This window comes from Mastacembelus armatus, chromosome 4 (genome assembly GCF_900324485.2).
Source record: "Mastacembelus armatus chromosome 4, fMasArm1.2, whole genome shotgun sequence".
Taxonomy (NCBI): Eukaryota; Metazoa; Chordata; class Actinopteri; order Synbranchiformes; family Mastacembelidae; genus Mastacembelus; species Mastacembelus armatus.
The window spans coordinates 22,025,366-22,048,803 of record NC_046636.1 but is presented as its reverse complement, the minus strand read 5'-3'; the positions used below and the strand labels follow the sequence as shown (position 1 = coordinate 22,048,803).

At 43.1% G+C, this 23,438-nt stretch overlaps 1 protein-coding gene across 1 annotated transcript; it reads right to left on the bottom strand.

The window, feature by feature from the left end:
- Positions 1–7,395: 7,395 nt before the first annotated feature.
- On the bottom strand, positions 7,396–19,164 carry lrrc52 (leucine rich repeat containing 52). Its single transcript, XM_026305299.1, has 2 exons — positions 17,977–19,164; positions 7,396–7,775 (listed from the first exon to the last, which is right to left on the bottom strand). The coding sequence occupies exons 1-2, from the start codon at positions 18,623–18,625 to the stop codon at positions 7,396–7,398; spliced, it is 1,029 nt and encodes a 342-aa protein (XP_026161084.1). The 5' UTR covers positions 18,626–19,164.
- Positions 19,165–23,438: the final 4,274 nt, after the last annotated feature.

The following is a 23,438-nucleotide window of genomic DNA, read 5'->3' as shown; positions in this document are numbered from 1 at the left end:
TGTGATGGACTGGTGACCATCACAGACCCGCACAATGTTCAGGAGGAAGCAGAAGCAGAAAGCCTGTTGTTCATATATATATATATATATATATATACACATAGCAAACCCTGTGTTACAAACTGGGATGAGGAAGTTTGCAAGACATTCAAAGGCAGAGGTAATCTGACAAAAATGCTTTTGAATTGCACTATGGGAAGTGTAGTATTTTTTTGCAGTGTCACCAATCCAACTGGACTAGTAGAATTTCTCACCTGCTGTGTGCTGGCTTGAGTTTGATCGTACGTTCTATAATACGTTCCCCATCCCCAAGTTCAGAAGAAATTGAGTGATGTAGCAGGACAGTGAATCTGAAATATAAATTAAATGATTACAGCTTCAAAAACAGAAAATCTATGTTTTGGAATGGCCTAGTCAGAGACCAACAGAGATGCTGTACTCAGAGAGCCGTTCATATCAGACATCCTAGAAATGTGTCTGAGCAGAAGCAGCTGTGTGAGATTTAAAGGTCCAAACTTCCTCCTGAACATTGTGCGGGTCTGATCCACAGCTGCAGGAATCACTTGTCTAACGTTACTGCTGCCAAAGTAGGTTTGACCAGTTATTACATGCATGGGTTCATGTACTTTTTCCACAGCAATGTGAATGTGAAGTGAAGCAGAAAGCCTGTTGTTCATATTCAAGGGTTCACTTTTTCTTGCTACTTACGTAGTAATGAGAAGGGACTATAAAAGTCCAAACAACAGACTACACTCCTCGATGTATTTACTAAATCCTGCTAAAGATGGTAAAAGAAAAGGAGGACATTTTAGCTGATTGAAAAAGTTCCTTGTCCTTGTTTTTCTGCCTCAGTGTGTGAGTGTGACCTGGTGACACACTGAGCTGTCAGGATCGATTGAGGCTTCTCTGAGCTGGCAGCAGAGACCAGGCCTGGTATTCAGGCGTCAGCGTGCAATGTCTGTGACGCACAGCTAACCAAGAGGAGCTTGGCTGCAGCACACACTACACACACACACACACACCTACTTTACATTTATACACACACATCTAAAAACACACACATATTTTTTCATCATTCTCAGGGCTGCCAAGCTGAACCCTTCACCCAGAGAATGTGCTGTACACGGATACACTGTGTCACTCTCTACTTCCTGAAGTTGTGTTTTTCCCCTCTCTCTCTACATTAAGCGCCAAGTGAGGATGGCTCAGCTGCAGTATCTGACCCCACCTGACAGAGGTAAGGTTGGATAATAAAACCACTTTTCCTGCCAAAAATGAAAGGAGATAAGGAAGGCAAGTAAAGCAGAAGGCAGGGCAAATTATGAGAGAAAGGCAGAGTGGAGAAAAACAATAAATAGTAGAGGGGAGAAACACTGGGGTGAATGAGGAGGTGGGAAAAATGAAAGAGAGGATTAGAGGTCAAAAGCCTAACAAACACTAACTAAGAGAAGGGTCAGAAAAACACATTTCGGGGCTGACATGGTTTAAGGTTGCAGGTACCTCTCACTTTCCGTCCCATCTCCTGTGTCAGGACGCTGGTGTAGAAGCTAAACAATCACCCCTCTGTCCATCCACACATTATGCTCACACTAGAACCAAGAAAAGACCCAAAGAAAACACTTTTCAAAAAAAAAAACAAAGCCACAGTTGTTTGTTAAACACCAGTCTGCCATTTTAATTGTAGTAAAAGATATAATATTACTTAATATAAGTTACTGCAGTTTTAGGTAGACACAACGACTGGTCATACAGAAGTCACTTCAGCGTAGATTCATACAAAAACAATCTGAGTGTGTTCAGTGTGTATGTGTAGTGCCAAAGATGAGACACTCGAAGGAGGAAAGCTACTGTAAGTTAGATAGTCCAGAGATAGTTGATGAACCCTGTGTTTTTGTGTGTAGGCCCCATATAAGATAAACGTGTGTGTGTGTGTGTATGTGTGCGTGTGTGCGTATGTGTGTTGGGAGACAGTGTTTTTCAACTGGGGATTGATTGTCAGCTTTTGGCCATTCTGACTCACATTGACTTTGCATTTACCTGTGAACTTACTTTGCCATCTAAGTGGCTCCTTTTGTCCCAAGAAAACCTTTTGTCCTAGAAAGTGTATTTGTGTGTGTGTAAGCTCTGAGAGTGGGGTCATGCTGAAGTGACGCATAAACAGTTCATTTTGACTTCTGGTCTGCCCTGCTTCTATCTGACTGTTCCACATCATAAGACAAATGAGACAAGAGCGTGATCTCTGCTGTAACTGTCTCCAGCTCTGCTGTCAGTGCTGATAGCAGAGGATGTAAGGGAGAATCTACAGACATGAACTGGTTCAAAAGGTTCCATGGAGAAGAAATGCTCATCTTCACCCCCTGAAGGCAGTTTTGTGCTCTGCTCTGTGTGTGTGTGTGTGTGCGTGTGTTTGTGTGCAGTGATGGGATGTATTATTGACGGATTGTATTAGATGGTCTCTGTGCTTCATGCTCACGCTCTAACATCGCCCTCTGAGAAATAACAGGATCAGACTGAGCACACAAACTCAAGCACACCACCACCCACACACACACAAACACACACATGCACACACACACACACACGCACACACACACACACAATGGTTGTGTGAACACAAACTCTTTTGTCTCCTGTATTGCAGTTGTTTCTGGGGACTCGTTCTTATTGTTGTACACATTTTCCAATACTGTCTGTCTATTTACAAGCCTGCCAGTCACTTTTCTGTCTATGAGTTTGTCTGTTTGTATGCAGTCCTTCCTGTACTTCTCATAGGAGACTTTAAGAAATGCCAAAACTGTAAGATCCAGCCGGCAGAGTTTGAACTGTGTGAAGGATTAGAGTTGAGCACTTGGTAGCAGAGCTGAAATGAAGAGAGGGGGGAGTGGAAAGAAAGAGAAAGTGGACTGGAGGAGTGCTGTGAGCCAAGCAGGTGTGAGCGGGGTGTGAGGACAGATAAAGAGAGGAAAGTGTGTGTTCACGAAAGTCATCTGTGAGCCTCTGCTTCCTGCTCTAAGCCCCTGACCTGTATCTCATTGCCCACTTTGAGCCATGTGTGTGTGGATGGTCAAATCTTTGAGCAATGTAGAGTGACATATAACAGTCCACACACAGTCCATGTCTAATATCCTGGAAACTGAAAAAAGATCATATTTTGTGGGTTTTGGGACAATAGTGGAGACAGCAGTGTATATGCAAAGTACACAAATTTTATTATTGGTTTTATTGTCTGTATGGAATATGGAAACAATGCTCTCCGTTATTATTAAGAAGACTGGTACCCCGTCCAGAGTAGCTGTCATCCTGACTCTGGACCAGTGTCAGCTGGGCTTGGCGCCAGGATTGGGTTTGATTTGGGACTCTCTATCTGCACTTAGATAGTTATGTAAAAAAGGGTTTGGGAGAAAAATGAAAGGATTCTCAGTTTTGTGATATAAAATCCTTAAAACATTAGTATTTTTAATTCCTGCCTCATTCAGATTCTACCAAATAACGAGACCTCTAGTTATGTTGTCAGTATTATGAAGTAAGGTCTTAGAAAACTACTCTGAAATCCATTCTTCATTGTTATGTTCTTTATTGCTTATGATTCATGATGTACAAAACTAAAGAAACATCTAAAAGAAACAACAAAGAAAAGACACAACATAGTGTACTGTATATCAGCAGGTGTTTCGTAATCTGTCAGTGCCAGACATTCCATATTGGGCAAACACACACACACAAACACACACACGCCAACACAACACCTCTGATCAGCAGGCTACTGATGTTTTCTCTTCTGCCTAATAATGTATGAAAATGCCAGACTCACGCACACACATCTGTCTTTATATAGTTGTGCGGACACTCATTAACATAATGCATTCCCTAACCCCTTACCCTGACCTTACAGAGTCAGGGGCTAAGGAAAGATCACAACTAACCCCAGCCCTAATCTAAACTAGATTCTAACCAGAACCCTAAAACAGTCCTGGAAGCTGTGAAAACTGGCCAAAATGTCCTCACAACAATAGTATGGAACTAAAATTTTCCACACAGTCATAGAACGTCCACACATATGTTTATCAAAAGAGGATGAGAAGAGGGGAGAAGTTACAAAGCAGCGCTTCCCTCTTATTCATCACTCGCTCACGCCAGCCACATCCAGAACATCGCTCAGGGCAATGATTTTCTGTGCAACTACGTGTTCATTTTTTTAAAACTCCTCAGCCGCAAACTCTTACAATGCCCTTCATGTACAATAACTGCAATGACTCCTCTAAATTCAGATTCACACAAATGTCTTTTTACTGTCAAACATGTAGCTAATGTAAACAGCCTTTTAAATATCTCCCTCAAACATCTACCTCCTGCACAGTGGTTTACACACACCTACATGTGTCCACACACACAAAACTGAAACCTTCCTTCTGTTACATCAGTGATATTTTTACTCCATCCTGTGTTCTGTCCTGTGACATAGGCCCTACATGGCTCTCATCCTTTTGGCACACTGACTGACCCCCCCCACTCCGTCCTCTGACCTACTGCTGGTAAAAGACCAACATTTTCTTCCTGCTAAACAGCTCTATATTTGTCGACAGAATTGAACTGACATTCAGCTGAAAAAAAAAAATAGCTGCTTGTTCAATGTTCAGGAAGCTCTGTGTACAGGTATGCAGCGGTGAGGTCACACTCTGTGAGGTCAAATGTCTTTTTACGAATGTGATGTAACATAAGAAGGTTTTCCAGCAGCAGTCTCCTTTAAAGCCTGTATGCCTTTGAACAAATGATCTGCTAATGACAGCCTAAAGACTTAACAGATAAATAGTAGGTCCAGGTGTGTGTGAGTGTGTGTGTGGCTGTGTGTGAAAGCTGATGACAGCGTCAGACTGAGGATGGTGAAGAGGATAAGAGGATGTAGTGATGCATGATAATAGAGACCAAAACAGGAGTGTTAATGTTCTCAGGCCTGCAGCCTCTGGCTTTAGCTGTGCCCTTGAGATTTATTTGATGTGTGTGTGAGAGAGAAAGTGTGAGCTTTGTATTTGGGTAGAGAAAGAAGTGTGACTCGATGAAGATGTGCTTCAGCAGGCCCCAGTGTGACAGGTTTTGATTACAAAATTACCCTCCTATAGCAAAAGAACTGTCACATAAAGATGTACTGTCACACTGAAACCAAGCTCGAAATAGCCATAAACATGCACGCATTTACGCACAAACACGTAGACTGACACACAGGCACTCTGCCAAACCCTCTGGAGAGTTATCATTTAACTGTACCCATTCATCCAGAGCATTTGGAGCCACTCAGCCTTTCTATAAAGCCACAAATACATCAATCGGAATCAATTCCTTCTTCTGATGGTGACCCCACTCCTTCTCCACCCCAACTCTATCCAGAATTTGTTGTTTAGCATCTCTAACCGCCCATCCGTCCCATCACAATCGGGCCGGAAGCAGTTCAGGATGGAAGGAGATGGGTTTGGTTCAGTCTGGGCTCATAAATCACTCATTTATTCTGTGCTGGCTCTGCCCTATTTAAGCACTCACACATACATGAACATACACACTGCTGCTACTACTACTCCACAGGCTTACTTCCACCCTGACAGCTGGGCTATAGAGTGCGGCCTGTATGTGCACAACTGTAACAGGAGGTCAGCCAAGCGAGACTTCCAGTCACACAGTTGTAGAGTCATCGTTAGCTATACGACTGACTCAGTCACCCTGATGCTGTCTTCATGTGCACTCACCATAAACCTGCCCCACTTCTCCAACTCCAGCAGGTTGGAGACCACAGTGAGGGCCTACTGCAGAGTTGCTAACAGCATGGGAAAGCAGAAACATAAACACACAGAAACATAAACATACACCACACAAAAGATACAACACAGTCACTAAGTGTTGCTATAGGTAGACTTTAGTGTTATAGTAACTTAACACCAGGCTGAAACAAAGTGTTTCCCTGCTTTCTTTGAATAAAACCTTCTAGTCTTGTTGATCTCTGGCCTTATCAAACATTATGTTATGTGCATTTTTGATTTGCACTTAGGAAACCTAAGTAGACATTTAAAAAAAAAAACAACAAAAAAAAAACCTTGCAGTGCTTGTCAGAGGTGAAGTCATTTTGATAAGATAAAAATAGAACCTGACTTAGGAAACAAATCATGGCAAACATGAATTATTTCTGACTTAAATGTCCACTGAAGCTTCCATAGCACTGGAGAGCAGGTTCTACTTCATCGTCGCTGTCAGCAACAACTTTCAGCAGGGTGTCAAGTTTCTATTTAAAAGGTACCCAGTGGAGTTTTTGTCATCAACAAAGACAATTACATTTACATTCACAATTCATTGCATAAATGCGTTTGTTCTTATCTTTTAGACCAGAAACTTGTAAAATACTTTATTTTTTAAATGAATCTGAAACAGTTTGCCAACTGCCAGCCTTTACTGTTGCTTATACATTGATTCTTAGTGAGTTACCTCCTCTGTCAATCAATATAGTAGCATGAAACAGTCACGGCGTCGTGTGTGTGTACAAGACATGAACAAAAAAGGGGACGTACTTACCAAAACCTTGCTCCATAGCACCACTAGTAGCCGAAATCTCCACAGGGTACCTTCAAGTTTCAAAGAAACATTTGAATCCCACAGGCAGCTCAGTTGGACCACCAAGGCCCCAAACTGTCAGCTTACATTTGTTCCATTTCTGTAGTTCAATACTTTTTACATTCACATTATTTTGTCATAGTGCTAACCAGTATGACCCCAAACTACACTCTTGAACTTTATAAACAGGCTCTGTCTGTAGGAGATAACAGTGATTGTTCATTATATCAAGTGAGTTGCCTTAAGGCGTTCATGAAAATCACATCTTAGTACTGATGTTTACTCAGTTTCCCTTTTTACTGTCACAGAGATAAGGCATTGCTCTCTTTAGGAACTCAAATACCTTCTCATGTATTTTGTATGGATGTACTGTTTGTGTGTTTGAATGTGTCACTCACATCCTCTAATAATTCTCATTTACATGGTGTTTCTCAAGAGCACTTTACATAGTATTCAGGTCTGTTGTGTAGAGTGTCTGTGTGAGATGGACATGTGTGTGTGATTGGGTGTGTGAGGACGGGTTATTGCTCTCAATAATCTCAGAGGTCATTCTGTTCTCCTGAAGCGAAGGCATAGTCATCTTTATTGCTGTCTCTGTCTCTCATTCTCTCTCGCAGGCACACACACTCACACGTGTACACACACTCTGTTTGTCCAGTATGTTGAAGAGCATGTTGCAATATTGAAATCCGTAATCTGAGCGACAGTGAAGTCTTGGTTCATCGCAGAGCCTTTGGTCGTCACTTCTGGTTCCTCTCTGTCTTTTTCTCTCCTAGTGTTCTCATGTTGTTTCACATCAGTCTGTCACACCTGCAGGCTGGGCTTGCTCAGGTCCCCGTTCCCTTGGTTCCCTCCTCCTCCTCCTCCTCCTCCTGCTCCTCCTCCTCCTCCTCCTCCACCTCCACCACCTCCTCCTCCGCCTATACCTCCCCTTTCATCCTCGTCATCACTGTCCAGCTCCTCGCTCTTCCTCTTCCTGTAGCGCTCATACAGGACCATGAGCACACCCATCACCCAGGCTGAAACTGTGCCCGCTGAGAAGATGACGAATCCGATGGCGATGAAGAAGAGGTAGTCCCAGTAGCCTAGGCCTTGGTGGCAGTCTATCCGTAGCTGCATGCCGACCTCTGCCACCCGCTGGCCTGCCAGCTCCGGGGGACTGTGGCAAACGGTCTGGCCCTCATCTGGAGGTGAAGGAAAGGAGTAAGGAAGATTAGAGGAAGTTAGAGAAGTAAGAAAACCATTATTGAGGAAAGATAGAGAGAAGTGACAGAGAATAATCAGTGTGTATGATTTAAGATGAAGAATAGAGGGAAGAAGAGGAAAAAAATTGCAATTAGTCTACAGAAGAAGGTGTGTAACAAACAAAAGACAGGACATGCACACACACATACACACACACACACACACACAGCGTGTTAACAGAGTATTAACAATACAGGGATAACCTTTGCGATAAATGTTCCCAAGGGACACTACAGACTTCCTCTCAGTAACACCGGCCTATAGTGTCTAGGACATGGCAACATTATTATGCTGCACACACACAAACGAAGCCTCTGACATATCAACCGTCCCACACTCTCATGCACATCATTATACACTAACAAATCACTCGGCATAGTGGAGAGATAAGAAGACGAGTGTTTTCCCTGACAAAACATCTGCCATTGATAATGAAGAATATGATAATCAGCCAGGGCAGTTGTTGACCACACAGAGCAGCAGAAACAAGAGAAACAAACCCTTTGAGTACAGTAAATGTGCATTTATGGTGTTTGATACATCACATACATCAGAGAGGTCAAATGTCAGGGTCATGGTAGAGATTCTGTGTCATGTTCAAAAACACATAAGTGGTGCTCTCCTACATGTTCTCATTCTCCTCCAGTTTTAGCAGTACCCTCACCTATTCATGAATATGTAGGCAGAGGGTAAAAAACACACAAGGGTGGATGAGGGTGAGGGGGGTTGCTCTGTATGTATCTAATGGCGTGATCAGAAACAAGAGAAGAGCAGGAAGCGACGTTTTCTATCAGTTAATCTGACTTCAACAGAGCTTTTAATTCCCATGCTCCTTTGCTCCCACCATCCCTGCATGCTTAATTGCACTCTCCAAAAACGGACAATTTTTTTTTTTATCAGCCTAAGAACACTGACAGAGATTAGAGAGCCAAAAGAGAGATAGACAAGCAGACTGAGACAGCACTTTTCAAGATGGTAGTAAAGAGAGAAAGACCTTGGAAATATCTGCTCCCACACATGCACACTCAGATCAACCGAGTCTGAACTCAAAGGACAAGCGAGGAGGCAAAGGCGAGAACTGAATCTGGCTGCGGTTCTGTCCTCTGATGGATTATTGCTGTTAACAGTGTTAATTAAACTGCAGTCATCCACCACTGGAGCCAAAGGTCTGAACATGGAAATGAGTGATGGGGGAAGGATGGCGAGAGTAGTCGGATATGATCTACATTTCTCAAACTACTTGCCAGCGCTTAGCAAGTGCAGCACTAGCAGCACTTTAAGTAAAGGGCTTATGAAACCAAAGTGTTGGACTCTGCATATGCATGCACAGTCCACAAATTACCCTAAACCCTTCCTCACTGACTTTATTCTGCTAATATCTGATTTAACCACAAGATAACCCCAAGGCAGATGAGTCTCCACCTGCACAGATCAGCTTACTGCATGTCGGAAAGGGTTAAAACTACTGAGTCATCCAGCTGAGCCTTCAGGGGAGAATGTCCGCAACATATCTGCAGGGGTTTGATAAGACTCCAGATCAATACTGACTTAACGATCACCTCACCCAGAGGCTTTGTCTCAAACTTAAGGAAACAAGTTGTGCTGATCCTGCTGTCATGTCTGCTGGGATTGTGGAACAGATGGATCGAGGCTGTGTTGTGATATGATGAGTGTACGAACATGCTGAGATGATATAATAGGTTAGGATTACTGATCTGAATGTGTTTTAGTGGCGTATTCGCCTGCTTGACTGGTTTCCCTAAAACACATGTAACACAATGGAAGGACATGCAGAGGCTTCCCCAAATGTTTTATATTCACTCTCTCACTCCTGTTTCTGCTCACGCTCCTTTTGTGTATTTCACTTCAGGGGAAAAACTATACTTTTCTGTTATTGTATGTTCAGTTTGTTCGTATAGCACATGGTCATCCCTCCATCACTCTCTGTCACCATCTGTGATGGTCTCAGCAGGCGAGCTGATCTGCTCAGTCCCATTACCCCGCCAAGCTCGCTACCAGCCAGGTGTGAGTAGTTTTTCTTGTGCATGTGTGCAAGGGAGGTTGGTGTCTGTTACCTCTTACAATATATCATTCATGGCTGGTCACTGGAACATTGAGGCGCAATCAGACAAACAGGTCCCTCGAGGTATCTGTGTCTCATCTGTCCTTCCTCTGTCACTCTTTCCTCCACCTTGCAACAATTCAGACTTTGTTTTTTGCTGCATTTAAGTGCTGGCAGGTGTGGTTGGAATTTTAAACATGTTTCAAGCACAGTTAAAAATTAAAAGCCTCATCTCTCACTTGTTCTTGCTGTCACTGTTATCTTTGAGGAAAAGACCAATTTTGGGTCTTTAGCCACAGTTACATATATGGGAAACCGATCTTCAGGTCAATCAAGACATATATAATTGATCCGTACTGTACATTCCTGATCATTTTCTGACCTGTCAGCTCAGACTCTGTCTGTGTGTCAGGGACATACGCTTTAGACATTTACATGACAATAAAGGATCAGTTAAAGTGAATTTATGACGCTGATTATATCTCCTACTTGCGGCTACAAGTGACAAACCACTGTAACCCTAACACAAGTGGAGAATGGTCACAAAGTCAGTGGACTGACTCAGAAACGTGTGTTATACAGCCATGTTTGCCCAGGGTTTGCTAGCAGTAAATACCACCAGACCAAGTCTGTAGCAGTTAAACTCATGAGTGTACTGACTCGAATAAAGGTGCAGCTTACTGCTAATAAATTCAGCTCATTATTTTATGAGGAAGATTGTATATTCTTTTTTAAAAGCTATCAAATGGACTGCTTTTAAATTGGACTGGCTCAGGCTGTAGCATGTTAAAGTTAACAGTGTGTAGCTGCAAATGTAAACCTCAGATCCGCACTCAATATTGACAGATAAATCAAATTTCAATATATACAAGGTATGAGGCTTCTTTATCTACCAAAAGCCTTTGAATTTCACAGAATTTCACTGTGTAAATGTAATTTTCCTGAGCCACTGAATATCTGTGTCTACATTTTAAAGAGAATATAATCAAAGATAAGAGAAAATAATTTGAGTGTTTCTGGAGAACACAGAGAAAGGTGGCAGCCGGGATGATTCATTCTCCGTTCAGGCTCTCTTCGCCGTCTGTTTCTTTGTCACTCAGTGTTTTCTCACTTATCCCATCACTCATCCGGGGAAACCACTCAGACATCATCCTGGCAGCATGCCCTTGACATTTTCAGTGTTTGTCCCCATTTTTCACCACAGTGATTTTTCATCAAATCCTGTCTTCAATAATATATGCCTTGGGACTGTCATTGAAGGCAGGTTAGAGGATAATATAATATTATATAATCGTAAAGGTCCAGTATTTAAGGAATTTCATGCAATTCATTACCTCATCCAATCAAAGGATCTGGTGTTTCTGAGTGAGTCCAGTTTTATGAAAACTGATGTGGCACTTGCACTATGGGATGCAAGTTATTATGAAAGTATACCATACGTATACCTGCTTATTCCTATTTAGGGTCACGGGGATCTGCTGGAGCCTGGGTGAAAGGCAGGGGTACACCCTGGACAGGTCACCAGTCCATCACAGGGCCACATAGAGACAAACAACCTCACACACTCACACTCACTCCTATGGGCAATTTAGAGTCACCAATCAACCTGACATACATGTTTTTGGACTGTGGGAGGAAACCAGAGTACCTGGAGAAAACCCACACAAGCACAGGGAGAACATGCAAACTCCACACAGAAAGGCCCCTGCCGGGTTTCAAACCAGGAACCTTCTTGCTGTGAGGCAGTGTTAGCCACCAATCCACCATGCTGCCCCATTTTGAAAATCGCTTTTAAAATGTTTTTAAAGAGACCAGACATTTTAATTGAGAGTCTAGGCCAGCACTGGCCAATTTGAGGTACCTTATTTCAGCTTGCCTTGGCACGGATCCTGTTTAATATTCTTACAGAGAATTAAGCACTCATAAATTTCCTTTAAGTTTCAACATGAGCAGTACTCAAACTTTTATTCTTCAGATACAAACACAGGAGAAAGAACTTGAGGAGCTAAAATACAGGACATTTTCAGATTATAGTGTGTGTGTTTGCATTTGTGTGTATAAAAGAATTCAGAGAGAGCTCAGGACAGAGAGATGTGTGTCCTCTTTGTTCCTGCAGAGTAGCATGAATGTGCAGTCTAACTGCAGCAGTTCAGGGCAGTTGCTGCAGCCCTGAAGAGGCCTGCAGTTTCCATATTTCTGCACCCTAAACAAACTCTTGCTGTAAAATCCTTCAGCATAAGGCGGGTTCAGGATGGCACCCACTCTTCCCTCTTATGATGAGTTACTCTGGTTTGACACACACGACATTAATCTTTGGCAACCAATTTCTACTCTTGTCCTGCACTTAGACCCATTGATATTGCGGTTGGACTGTCACTATTGTTTAGTTCTTACTTTCCCTGCAAACATCAGGACAGGAAGCAGAGCATGGTGGACAACTCATTCTTTTGCTGCTTGCTACGCATGGCATGATGTCAGTGTTTTATGGTAACTGTTAATGTTATCAGGCTTGTGACACTCTGCATGATGTGTGGTTAAGTGTGTTACTAACCGGATCTAAAGCCCTGCAGCTCTGTGACACAACACAGGCCAGGGGTTACAGCAGAGGAATACACACACATCTAACACTTATTTACAAAAAATCAATTACAGATGTACTTATATTGAAGCTCCAGCCACGCAAGCTACACTAGACAAACCTTACACCCTCAATCTGAGGCTTCCAGAAATGTGAATGGGAAATGTAATATTTTTCTAACACAGATAATGCATAAGTGAGTAATCCAGTGAGCACAAATAACAGTGTTGTGTGTGCATACATCTGTAAGATTTGTTCTTGTGTGTGTGTGTATGTGTGTGTGTGTGTGTGCCGCTGCAACGGGGTGATACAGTCTCCATGTTAAATTATCAGCTGGATGGTTTCCAAGCTCAGCAGTGACACAGTGACAGAGAGCAGGGCTCATCATGTCCCTGGAGGAGGGGCCGGGGTAGGGCCGAGATGCTACTGAAAAACATTGCTGACTCCTTTATGAACTTCACTCTGTTTTCCTCTGACTTGTTCCCTCCTCTTCTGCTCGACGCATAAAAGAGCAATGAACAGTGGAATATCAATCGCTTTCTCAGGCTTACAGGATTACACCATGAATACAAACACAATTTGCGATTCACAGGGGGGAAAAAACAGGTGTGGGCTTTGACACATAATGTCTGGCTCATGTTAAGGATGTTTTTACTATTGATGTGATCATTGTCTCTGTTGTGGCTTTGATATAATACTGTTGTTGCGTGATGTCAACGGTTGTAATTGTAAAAACAAAGTTGTAATTTGTAATAAACTCAGTGCTGACAGCATGTGGGTGTTCAACCACTTCTTTCTCATGATTTTTCCACTATGCACCTATGTACCAGGTGTGAATTAGACAACACTACGTCGCATTAAAATAAAATGTGGACACAACTTTTACTTTTTGGGGATGATCCTCTGATGTTGAAGCTGATATATCGCACCGTTTAGCCAGCTAATCGCATCATACTGGGGTTAGCGAAGGCTAAGAATAACTGACCTTTTCTCCAACACATACACTAGTTCTGAAAAACACACGCCTTCACACTCCTCTTCTTTTCAAATACAGCATTAGTCAGTTTACCACCGTCCTCCTTTCCATCATTTCTCCATATGATCCCTTCTTCCACTGGTGGAGGCTGAGTGGAGAGAGAGAGTGAAGGTCAGATAGCAACAGCTCTCTCTCTCTCTCTGTGTCTCCCTTATCAGGCTGTATTATCACCCTCGCTCTCTTTATCACCTCCCACCGTTCATTCCCACTCTGGCAAGTAAGCATTAATTCTCCAACCGTGTCTCCCCTTCACTCCATTTCCTTTTTCTTCTGTGTCATTCTCTCGGTTGTGCTCTGTCATCTTCACAGTCTCTGCTCCTTTGCCAGTTTTATTCTCTTAGCTTTCATATTTGTTGGACGCAAACACAAGACTCACACACCTGAGATGCCTCCTCTCTGTGCCTAAGGTGCTCACATCACAAACACACCCACACAAACATCACGTCAATCTTGGTCTCAAGCTCATGCTGCAAAATGCACAGAGACATAAAACTATATACATGCTACACAAGTAGGCCAGTTGAATTCGATATGCTTCTCTGCACCAGATAGGTCTGAAGAATGGTTCCAGCTGATAAATAATGCATTGTCTACCTCTATTAAATTGAATTGATGCCTTCTTGTCATAATGAATGTTTTAATGGATTTGAGTGACAGATCTGGGGCACAGACGATTGGTAACCTTTCTTCAAGTCTGTCTATGTTTTTTCTTTTCCCTATCTGTATCTGAACTCCATCTTAATGTGCATGATAAATTTTTCAGCCCAGTCTTATCTCATCTTTCTGTCCGCTACTCTTTTGTCACACTGCATCAGTTTCATTTCTCAGGTAATCTAAAATTCACTTTAATTAAAGACAAATCAAAAACCAGACTTCTTTCTTTCGTTTTTAACCCATGGTCTCAGTTCTACTTTCTCTTTTTATGAATATTTAACTCTTGCCCCGTGCGTGGCTGTCTACCTTGGCTCTTTGCCTCAGGTCTGTCCAGGGCACAGATGAGCTGCCAGAAATACTTTCCTCCAACACTGGAGTCATAACACCACCAACACTGCCAGCCCAAGACAAGCCGCATACGCTTCTGTGCATTTAGCTGAGGCATTTGTCAAAACTGACCTACAGTGAGTACAGCAGCTCATTCAGCAAGCGGAAACTCTATTACAACAAAAGAGCAAATGCTGGTATGAGAATTAATGGTAGACAATGGTTATGTGGTCAGGATGTGGACAGATATGAGGTAGACAAAATTATTCTGAAACAATCCTTGAAATAAAGTCATATTAGGCAAAGCAGCATCTTTGACATGAATATATAAAGTCACATAAGACAAATGACAGAACTGCAAAATAGGCCAGTCCTCTGTATCCAAACAGGTGACAAGGGCACAAAAGCTAATTATTAATTATATTATTGAATGAAAAGTGGCTGTTGAGAGAACTACAGCGTAAAGATAGTTTACGAAACCGTATTAACATGCAGCATTTTAGTGGTGATTTAATTACACAAAATTAAAAGTCCAACTGTTGATGTGATATGGTTTGTTATTACGAATATGTTTTTAAATGTCACAATCCTGAGCTATGTGCATTGAAAGGAACAGTTTGTGTAGCTGGTTTTATGTGTAACAGATGTGTAGGATGGTATTTTCTGATCTGACGTCTCACCACTGCAATAGTGTTTTCAGGGTCTTATAGATCTGTGTATGCCAGTTACTAATGATCTAATCTAATATCAATAATCACACATTTGACGCATCGTGTCTTTGTAGAGTTGATGCAGTTAATGGGTTAGCAAATTATTGTAGTGTATGTTGACACAACCAAACACATAGCAGCATTATGTTTCATCTGTTGTTGGCACCTGTTGAACATAACTCCAATCCTCCCTTAGTTTTCAGCTCTGTTTTGGTCTCACCCAACTCACCCAACACCCAAAAACTCTGCACAGTGAGTTATATCGCTTGTTGTTAGGCTGAATACAGTTGCCTGCCGTATGTACCAAGATTGTGTTGAGTGGTGAGACTGAACCAAAACATTGAAATCAGAAGTGCAGAGTTTGGTGATTACACTGGTGTCTTTATTATGTGCCTTTCAAATTCCTTCATATACAAATTTTGCAACTATTTTTTCAGGCTTCTTTTTCTGGGACTCTTATTTGTCTTTTTATAACTTTCTGGCTAAGAGATCCATTATTCATTCATTTTATGACCTTTTGAACTTGGAGTTTTCGTAACATTTTCTCATGAAAAAAAAAAATCTGTTTTCATCATGTTGTTTATCCCTTCAAACAAATAACTGGCTTATAGCTGAACTTCATATTTTGTTTTTGACTTTTCCATGTTGTTTTTTTCACTTTCCTGCATTTGCTGGAGAAACATATTTGCTCTTTCTTTTCTGTTGTTGTTTTCCTTTTTCGTGGAAGCAGCTTAAGTGCACCTGCCAACCTTTCCACTTTCCTAAAGACGTACTTCGACTTTGGTGGCAACCTTTCTCAGTGACACATGCCTGACAGAAACAAAGACAAACACAAACTGGGGGACTAATTTAAACACAGGCAAACACAAACAACTGCTACAACAATCAGCAACAAGCAGTATATAAAATGGCATTTTTCTATTATCATGAGTGAGACTGAGAGGGTCCTGAATGTGTTACTGCTCCAAGATGTTGAGTATACAGACACTCAACACACAACAGACCTGAGAGGTACTGGCATCTGAGATTAAATTCACACCTGTGTCAGATCAGAAAGCCTTCATAACAACAGAAACACGCTACATGCTTTAACACACACACACACACACACACACACACTTACAAACACACTCACATCACCCCATCCACTATGTCAAGCTGGTTATTCGCGTTGTGCCATATCAGTGATGATGAGTTTGTGTTGCAGTCCAATTTCCTCTGTAGTGTGATGACACATATAACTTCATAGTCATTAGCTGAGACTTGAACCAGTGTTTTGAATATACAATTGCTTGGCAGTGGGTGGATTGTGTAGTGTCACTTACAAATCAAAAGCCCTTTTCTCATATTTGTTCTGTTGTGCGTGTGTGTGTGTGTGTGTGTGTGTGTGTGTGTGTGTGTGAGGACTGTGTACTTGGTGGAATTAAAAAGCAGAGCTGAGTGTGTGCAGAAGGAATGTGTTAGCGTGTCTGCCTGTGCGTTCATGTTTGTGCCAGTTTTTGAGTGCACTTCAGTGCAAAGTGAAATTGAATGTGGTTAACAACTTTGTGAAGCTGCTGTCTTCAAGTGGTCTTCCTCTCAGGCTCAGACTCCCTTAATTCTTGTTTCCCACAGACTCTGGCCTTTAGGGTCCCCTCTATAACCTCCAGATCACACACTGGCTCATGCACAGTTAAGTGGAGAGAGTCACTTGCGCACACATGTACAGTGTGTCCTTAAGGGGAGCACAGGAGTCCAGCTTTTTTGAGCACCATCATTAACCATCTGGACTGAAGGGCCAAAGTGCACAGGAGCGGCAGCACACCCAGGTGCATGCTGTGTTTGTGTGTGTGGGTTTGTAGAAGTGTTTGTGTGTGTGCAGGCAGTATGGACTACAGCCAGAAAAAAAAAAACTGGTACAAAAGGACACAATCATCCATCCTCAGCATTATCTCTGCCTTCAGAACGCAGACAGACAATGCAGTAAGATCAATGGGAAGTGCCCTGACAGCTATTACAAGCAAGACCACATTGTTACAAGACCTAACCCGGTTCACCTGCTTAGGACTAAGCTCAGTTAACATTTATGAGAAGGTCACAAGGCCCATTCTTGGGAATTTTGTGTGTCACACTAATTCAATCTCAAACTATTTCCACAGTGGACAGACAAGGTGGTTGTTATTAGGAACCCTAACTCCAATCTGCTGATTATTTGGGGTCATCTTGAAATGAGGTGAAGGGCAGTTAGAGGGGATCATTTTGCAGAAGGAACTAAATCTTCTGACTCTTACTTCGAACTAACAGCTCTGGACTCTGTCACTGCATCTGCAATTATGGAAGAGAGTCAAATGGAAATGTGTCTGTCTGCAATGAAATTAAAGGAGAGCACTTATGCAAAAAGTGTCCCACCATCAGGGACTCAACTGACCACGTACCCGCAATCAAATTATCCAAATGAGTTGATGTGACAATAACAAATGATAAGATCTTAGAGTGTCTATGACTCACAGTCTTAGCAGAGGAATAGTTTGTTTACTTGCCAGAAAACTGGCCAATAAGAGAATCTGGCTTCCAAACAAGACACCACCTGCAAGAGGTCTGCTGCTGCCATCTAATCAGAGAGACTCTAATCAGAGAGACAGCATGGGCTTATCAGCCAAATTCTGGCAGGGGACGCAGACAGGATATGTTTTTGAAATGCTATACTTTCTCTAATAGGTTTTGGCAGTTTAGAGCACTCTAAGTGTATCTATGTTAGGACTGAAAACTGTGTACATGTGTTATCCATCCTCACCTTGGAACTTGAAGCCCTCGATCTGCACCCATAGGCAGAGGTCCTCCGTGTCACAGTCGCACCTCCAGGGGTTACTGCTGAGCCCCAGAGACCGCAGAGCAGGCAGAGCGATCAGGCTGCTGATGTTGAGGACAGTCAGGTTGTTCCGGCTCATATCCAGCACCTGCAGAGCCATGTTCTCTGAGAAGGCATCCGGGTGGATCTCCCTTAGGCTCGGGTTATCCGTCAACCGGAGCATCACCAAAGACGCCAGGGGCCCAAAGGTCCGGTCCTCGATCTGCACCAGGATATTAAACGATAAGTCTAGGTAGGCGAGTTTCCGCAAGTTCCCGAAAGTGGACTCGGAGATCTCGGTCAGGGAGTTGTTGCTGCAGTCCAAATAGACCAAATCGGACAGGTAGTTGAGCTGCAGAGCCGGAAGATCCTCGATGCGGTTGTTGGAGATGATGAGCTGCCGGGTGGCCAGGGGCAAGTCATTGGGGAACTGGGTGAGATCCTGCCCGGCGCACTGGACCACCAGCTGGTCGTCACACACGCATCTGTCGGGACAGCCGGCTGTGAGAGCCGGTGAAGGGGCCACCCCCATCACGAAAATAAAGAGGAAGAGGAGTCGGAGGGACTGAGCGCTTGGCTCGGGCAAGAGACGCATGACGAGGTCGCCCAGAGCGTCATGAACTCGGGCTGAGCTGGACCAGGACTCTCCGGCGCTCTCCGAGCATCCTGCATGGGGCTGAGGAGCTTGGAAAGAGGCGAGATGGCTGCTCTGGCTGTCTGCTTGTCGCTGCCTGAAAGCCTGGCTGCTGTTTATATCCAGCCTCTCTTTCTCTCACACGCACTCTGGCGCGCCACGCACGTCGCAACAAGACATCATTTCAGAAGGTGACCGAGAGGCGCTTATCGCTCTAAGGGTGAGAATCTCTCATCTTATCGGACTTTGTCTCCGCCAGAACAGACCACACAATCGGTACATGTTGTCCGTCATCCCCTCGGTGACTCATCTTTGTACATTAGTTGTCACCAGCAAAGTGCTTTGTTGATTTAGTTTCCAAACAAGCGCCACGACTTGCGCAAAATCCCTGAATCCTGAATGAAGACTTTCCAAAAGACGCAAGCAGCTCGCATGATTCTCTGTGTTCGTCTGAGTGTGTGTGAGTCTGTTGACCAGCAGACAAGAAAGCGCGTCCTTCCTTCCACTCCGCTTTTTGTGACTGTGGCTGTGCTGCTGCGCTGAACTGACGCTCTGTCGCTCTGCGCTCCCTCACTCTCCGTCTCTCTGTGCGCGCACATGCCGCAGCTCTGCGCACACACAAGTACGTTTGTGCTGTCTGTGAGTTGACGGTGGTGTAATATGCACTTTTGGTGACGTCACCAGGTGTTACCCTCTCGTGACGTTCAGACTACAGACCGTCTGACCGGACTATGAACCCAGAGCCCCCTTTCCCACTTTGTATATTTGTGCGTGCGTGTGTGTGCGTGCGTGCGTGTGTGTGTGTGTGTGTGTGTGTGTGTGTGTGTGTGTGTGTGTGTGTGTGTGTGTGTGTGTGTGCATGAAAAACAAGTCAATCATAACGTCGCCTGGAAGCAGCAGCGTCTTAGCCCTGCTCTGATTTAACAGGCCTTATCTCATGTGGTCCAGTGGCTAATTTCTCTTCATTCTGTCTCCCAGCTACTTGTTGACAACATAATGTATTCAAATTGGATGGTGTGCTGCTCACTTATCATTATTGCTGATATTATTTTTTCTGGCATACTCAAATGTTAATTTGGGAAAGCAGTTAAGTCACACAATCAGCTGTCCACATCTGTGTGTGTCTGGACAGTGGACTTGGAAGAAAGGTTGACAGGATGTTGCCTGCTACCTCTCGCCTCAGTCCTGTGCCATTAAATAAAATCAAAGCAGCTGATGGTTGACTTTCAGAAATATTAAAATGCCAAGTGATGTTGTACTTGCTATGGCAGTCATAGTTTTGCCGTGGCATTACATTCCTATCAAAGTCAGTCATATGAAAAAAACAGTACACAATTATTTGTTTTAATGAAAATAATTATGGTAGAAAAGAGTTTATGACCTTTCTGTGTGGAGTTTGCATGTTCTCCCGGTGCTTGTGTGGGTTTTCTCCACGTACTCTGGTTTCCTCCCACAGTCCAAAAACATGTATGTCAGGTTGATTGGTGACTCTAAATTGCCCATAGGAGTGAGTGTGAGTGTGTGAGGTTGTTTGTCTCTATGTGGCCCTGTGATGGACTGGACTGGTGATCTGTCCAGGGTGTATCCCTGCCTTTCACCCAAAGAGAGCTGGGATAGGGTCCAGAAGATCCCTGTGACCCTGGTTATGAATAAGTGGGTATAGATAATGGATGGATGGATGTTTTTACAGGAGTTATGTTTATTGGTTAGCAGTTTAATTTGTTTCTAGTCCTGGTGCTAAGGTAACAAAGCTAACTGTACATACATGGGGTACAGACACAGGAGTGATATCAAATTTCCCATATACCTCTCAGCAAGAAAGCAAATTTCCCCAAATGTCAAACTATTCATTAAATGTAGTGACTTTACAACCTGGAGTGGGACTCCTTCAGCCACTTAACAGCAATTACTTTTAGCAATTACTACAATTGTAGAGAATGAAAGGTATTAAACTGGATTATGCAACTGTGTTTGTATTTAGTTTTCTCTGTTCTTTGTTATTCATTGTACAGGACTGTATGTTTATCTGTTTGTGCTATTTAAAAAATGTTAAAACAAAATAATCAGAAAAGAAAAAGCCCTCAGTTCTCATTACTCTGTGAGCTTCCTAGTAATGTCTCACATGGATGATCATGATTGGTTCAAAGCTGCTGTGGTCAAGCGTCGATATCTGTGTCATTATTGAAAAAAAAAAAAACTCTACTGAGAACGAGCAGCATGGAGGAAAATGAGCCTATGTCATTAGTGTCAGTTTCTTTTGGGCTGTGTGCTGCCGCTGTCTTGGGTTTTCTAAATGGCCGTGATGGATCCTGTTTTGGGATAGCTGCTTTGGTAAAGCTTGTCCATCAGAATATTAATGTAACTTTCCTCCCTGGCTGGTCCAAATGGTGTCAGCTTCCAGAGGTGCTCATGCGTATCCATGTGCCTGCATGTGTGAGTTTACACAGTGGTGTGTGTCATAGATACAAGATATTTAGAGATCTCATGTTACATGCTCACATGTGTGCGTTATATGGGTACGGTATGTCAGCACTGGATGTTCCCTGCCATTGTGGCAGTGTGTTTGTAAATGTGTGTGCATGTGTGGAGTGTGTGTGGTTGAGCGATCAAACATCTTTATTTTTTAATAAAGGTGTTTGCAGTGTCAGCTGTCAGCTGCCAGTGAGCTGGTCTGATCCCCAACCTTAGCGATGGGCCATCAGATCTGTCACTTACCTTTGCTTCACACCACTTCTGTGGATTCTTTAGTTGAGGGATTTCTGGACTAAAAACAGTAGGCTGATCTCTGTCCCTATTCAGTGTTGAACTATAACTTCTCTTTCACCTTCTCTCCTTGTGGTTCAGTATGGTCATAAGTCTTTTCACCTGTTACTTAACTATCTTTCAGGTTGTTAGGTCTAAGGTTCTTTTTTAAGCGCACTACCAACTCCATCACTGTAATGTGATTGAACCAGGAGTATAATCATATATCAGTCAGCCCAAGTGCCTCTGCACAAAGTGATGTTTGTGCATGGGTGTGTATCTGTGCTCTGGAGAAGATTTAACATACAAAGGTATGTGAATTTTACATTTCATTTCCTGCCTAAAAAGCCTAAATATTGCGTAAGAAAACTAACCTGTAGTTTGTGAAATACAGGGTATAGTTTCTTTTGAAATGAATTTACCTAAATATAATTTCACATTAGATTATCATGTCTCTAGTGATATTTTGATATTTTTTTAACTCAAAGAAGAGTAACTTGTGAATTTGCTGGAGACTATTTTCTGCTGTGGATGAATACACATTTATGACTCTGGCCAGAGGCCACTGAACTAAACCATATCAGACTGTGAATACAATGAAATACAATAAACAGACTATCACTAGATTTGATCAGTAATAGGTGAGCACGGGCTCTTCATTTTGATGGGATGTCCAAGGTCGGTTCTGCAGGGTCAGAAGAATATTAATCCACCTAACCCTGTTTCTTTGCACTTTACTGGAATTAATGTGGTCACGTAACCGCAGTCCTCTAGCCCACCCCCTTCTCACATAATCACAAACACATACATAGACCTGCATCACCTCAAACAACCATACACATATATTAGTACTATCACATGGGAACTAACATGTTATTGTTGCATAACTTTTGTCAGTAGTTTCATAAGTAAATTTGCTTCTTACGTGAGTTAGACCTTGGTGCTGTTTCTGTGTGATGTAGAGGAAAAGCCATGCATGTTTTTAAAGTACTATATAATAAGTTTGATGGAGACTCAGCTTAAGAAAGAGAGCAATGTGTATAGCCATGTGATAAAGCATCAGACACAAAGATCAAACACATGCCCTGAGCAGGTCACTGTGCTGTCTCGCTCTTGACAGACAGCTCCAGTAACATTATGCCACTCACTCCCTCTAAGTCATGACCGGCCTCGTGCCCTGTCACCAGGCCTCCCTGCTCAAACGCTGCTGCAGGCTTTGGTGAGGCTGTGGAGGGCTGTCAGTGGCAGTCCGCACAGGTCTCCTGCTTGCATCACCTCCTTCCACTGATTGGAGGAGAGGAAAGAGTTGGAGGAGATGGTAAAGGAACCACCAAAGCATGTGGGGAAGGAGACAGCCAGCCCAGAGTGAAATGACAAAATGAGCAGAGGAGCAACAGGACGGCGCACACACTCCTCGGACCAACCCTCTGATACAAGGCTGACCCCTGCAGGAATGGAGGGGAAAATTCTGTGTGATTTAGCTCAGGTAAATTGAGTTTTTTTGATGGGGGCGGGGGTTGTGAATGCAAATAACCGAAGCCTTGAAATGGTGCTAGAGACACAGCTTAAAGAAAACCGCATTAAACTTATTAAACACACCAAAACAACTCCTCTCACTGTGCATTTTAATGGTGACCTTGACCTGTGTGTGTGCTCCTGCTGTGATGTGTGGGGATCAGACTGTCTGTGCCATTCAGACATTCAGAGTGCATCAGGTTCATGTCCTGTCACTCACACTCAAATGGAAAGTGTCATCTACCTTCAGTTTTTCATCAATAAGGCATGTGCACATGAGAAGAGGACGTGGCAGACATCAAATCTAAACAACCTACTCTCCCTCCATATCTACCAGGTGACATTTCACTCCACTGCAACAGAACCTGCAGACTAAAACAAATATCAGTGCTCTCTCTTTACCTCACACACACCTCCTCATTAGGTTGAGCTAACATGGCTATCGTTTCACCTTTATTGTGTCTCTCTTTCACATTTACAGTTTAACTTTAGCCACATCTCCCAGCCCACCCTCCTG

What these genes read in the sequence shown, in the direction of transcription:
- lrrc52 (XM_026305299.1), bottom strand. Translation starts at nt 18,625, where the DNA reads ATGCGTCTCTTGCCCGAGCCAAGCGCTCAGTCCCTCCGACTCCTCTTC. An exon ending in CGAGGGCTTCAAGTTCCAAG is followed by an intron (nt 7,776 to 17,976) that starts GTGAGGATGGAT and finishes CTTCACCTCCAG; the next exon opens with ATGAGGGCCAGACCGTTTGC.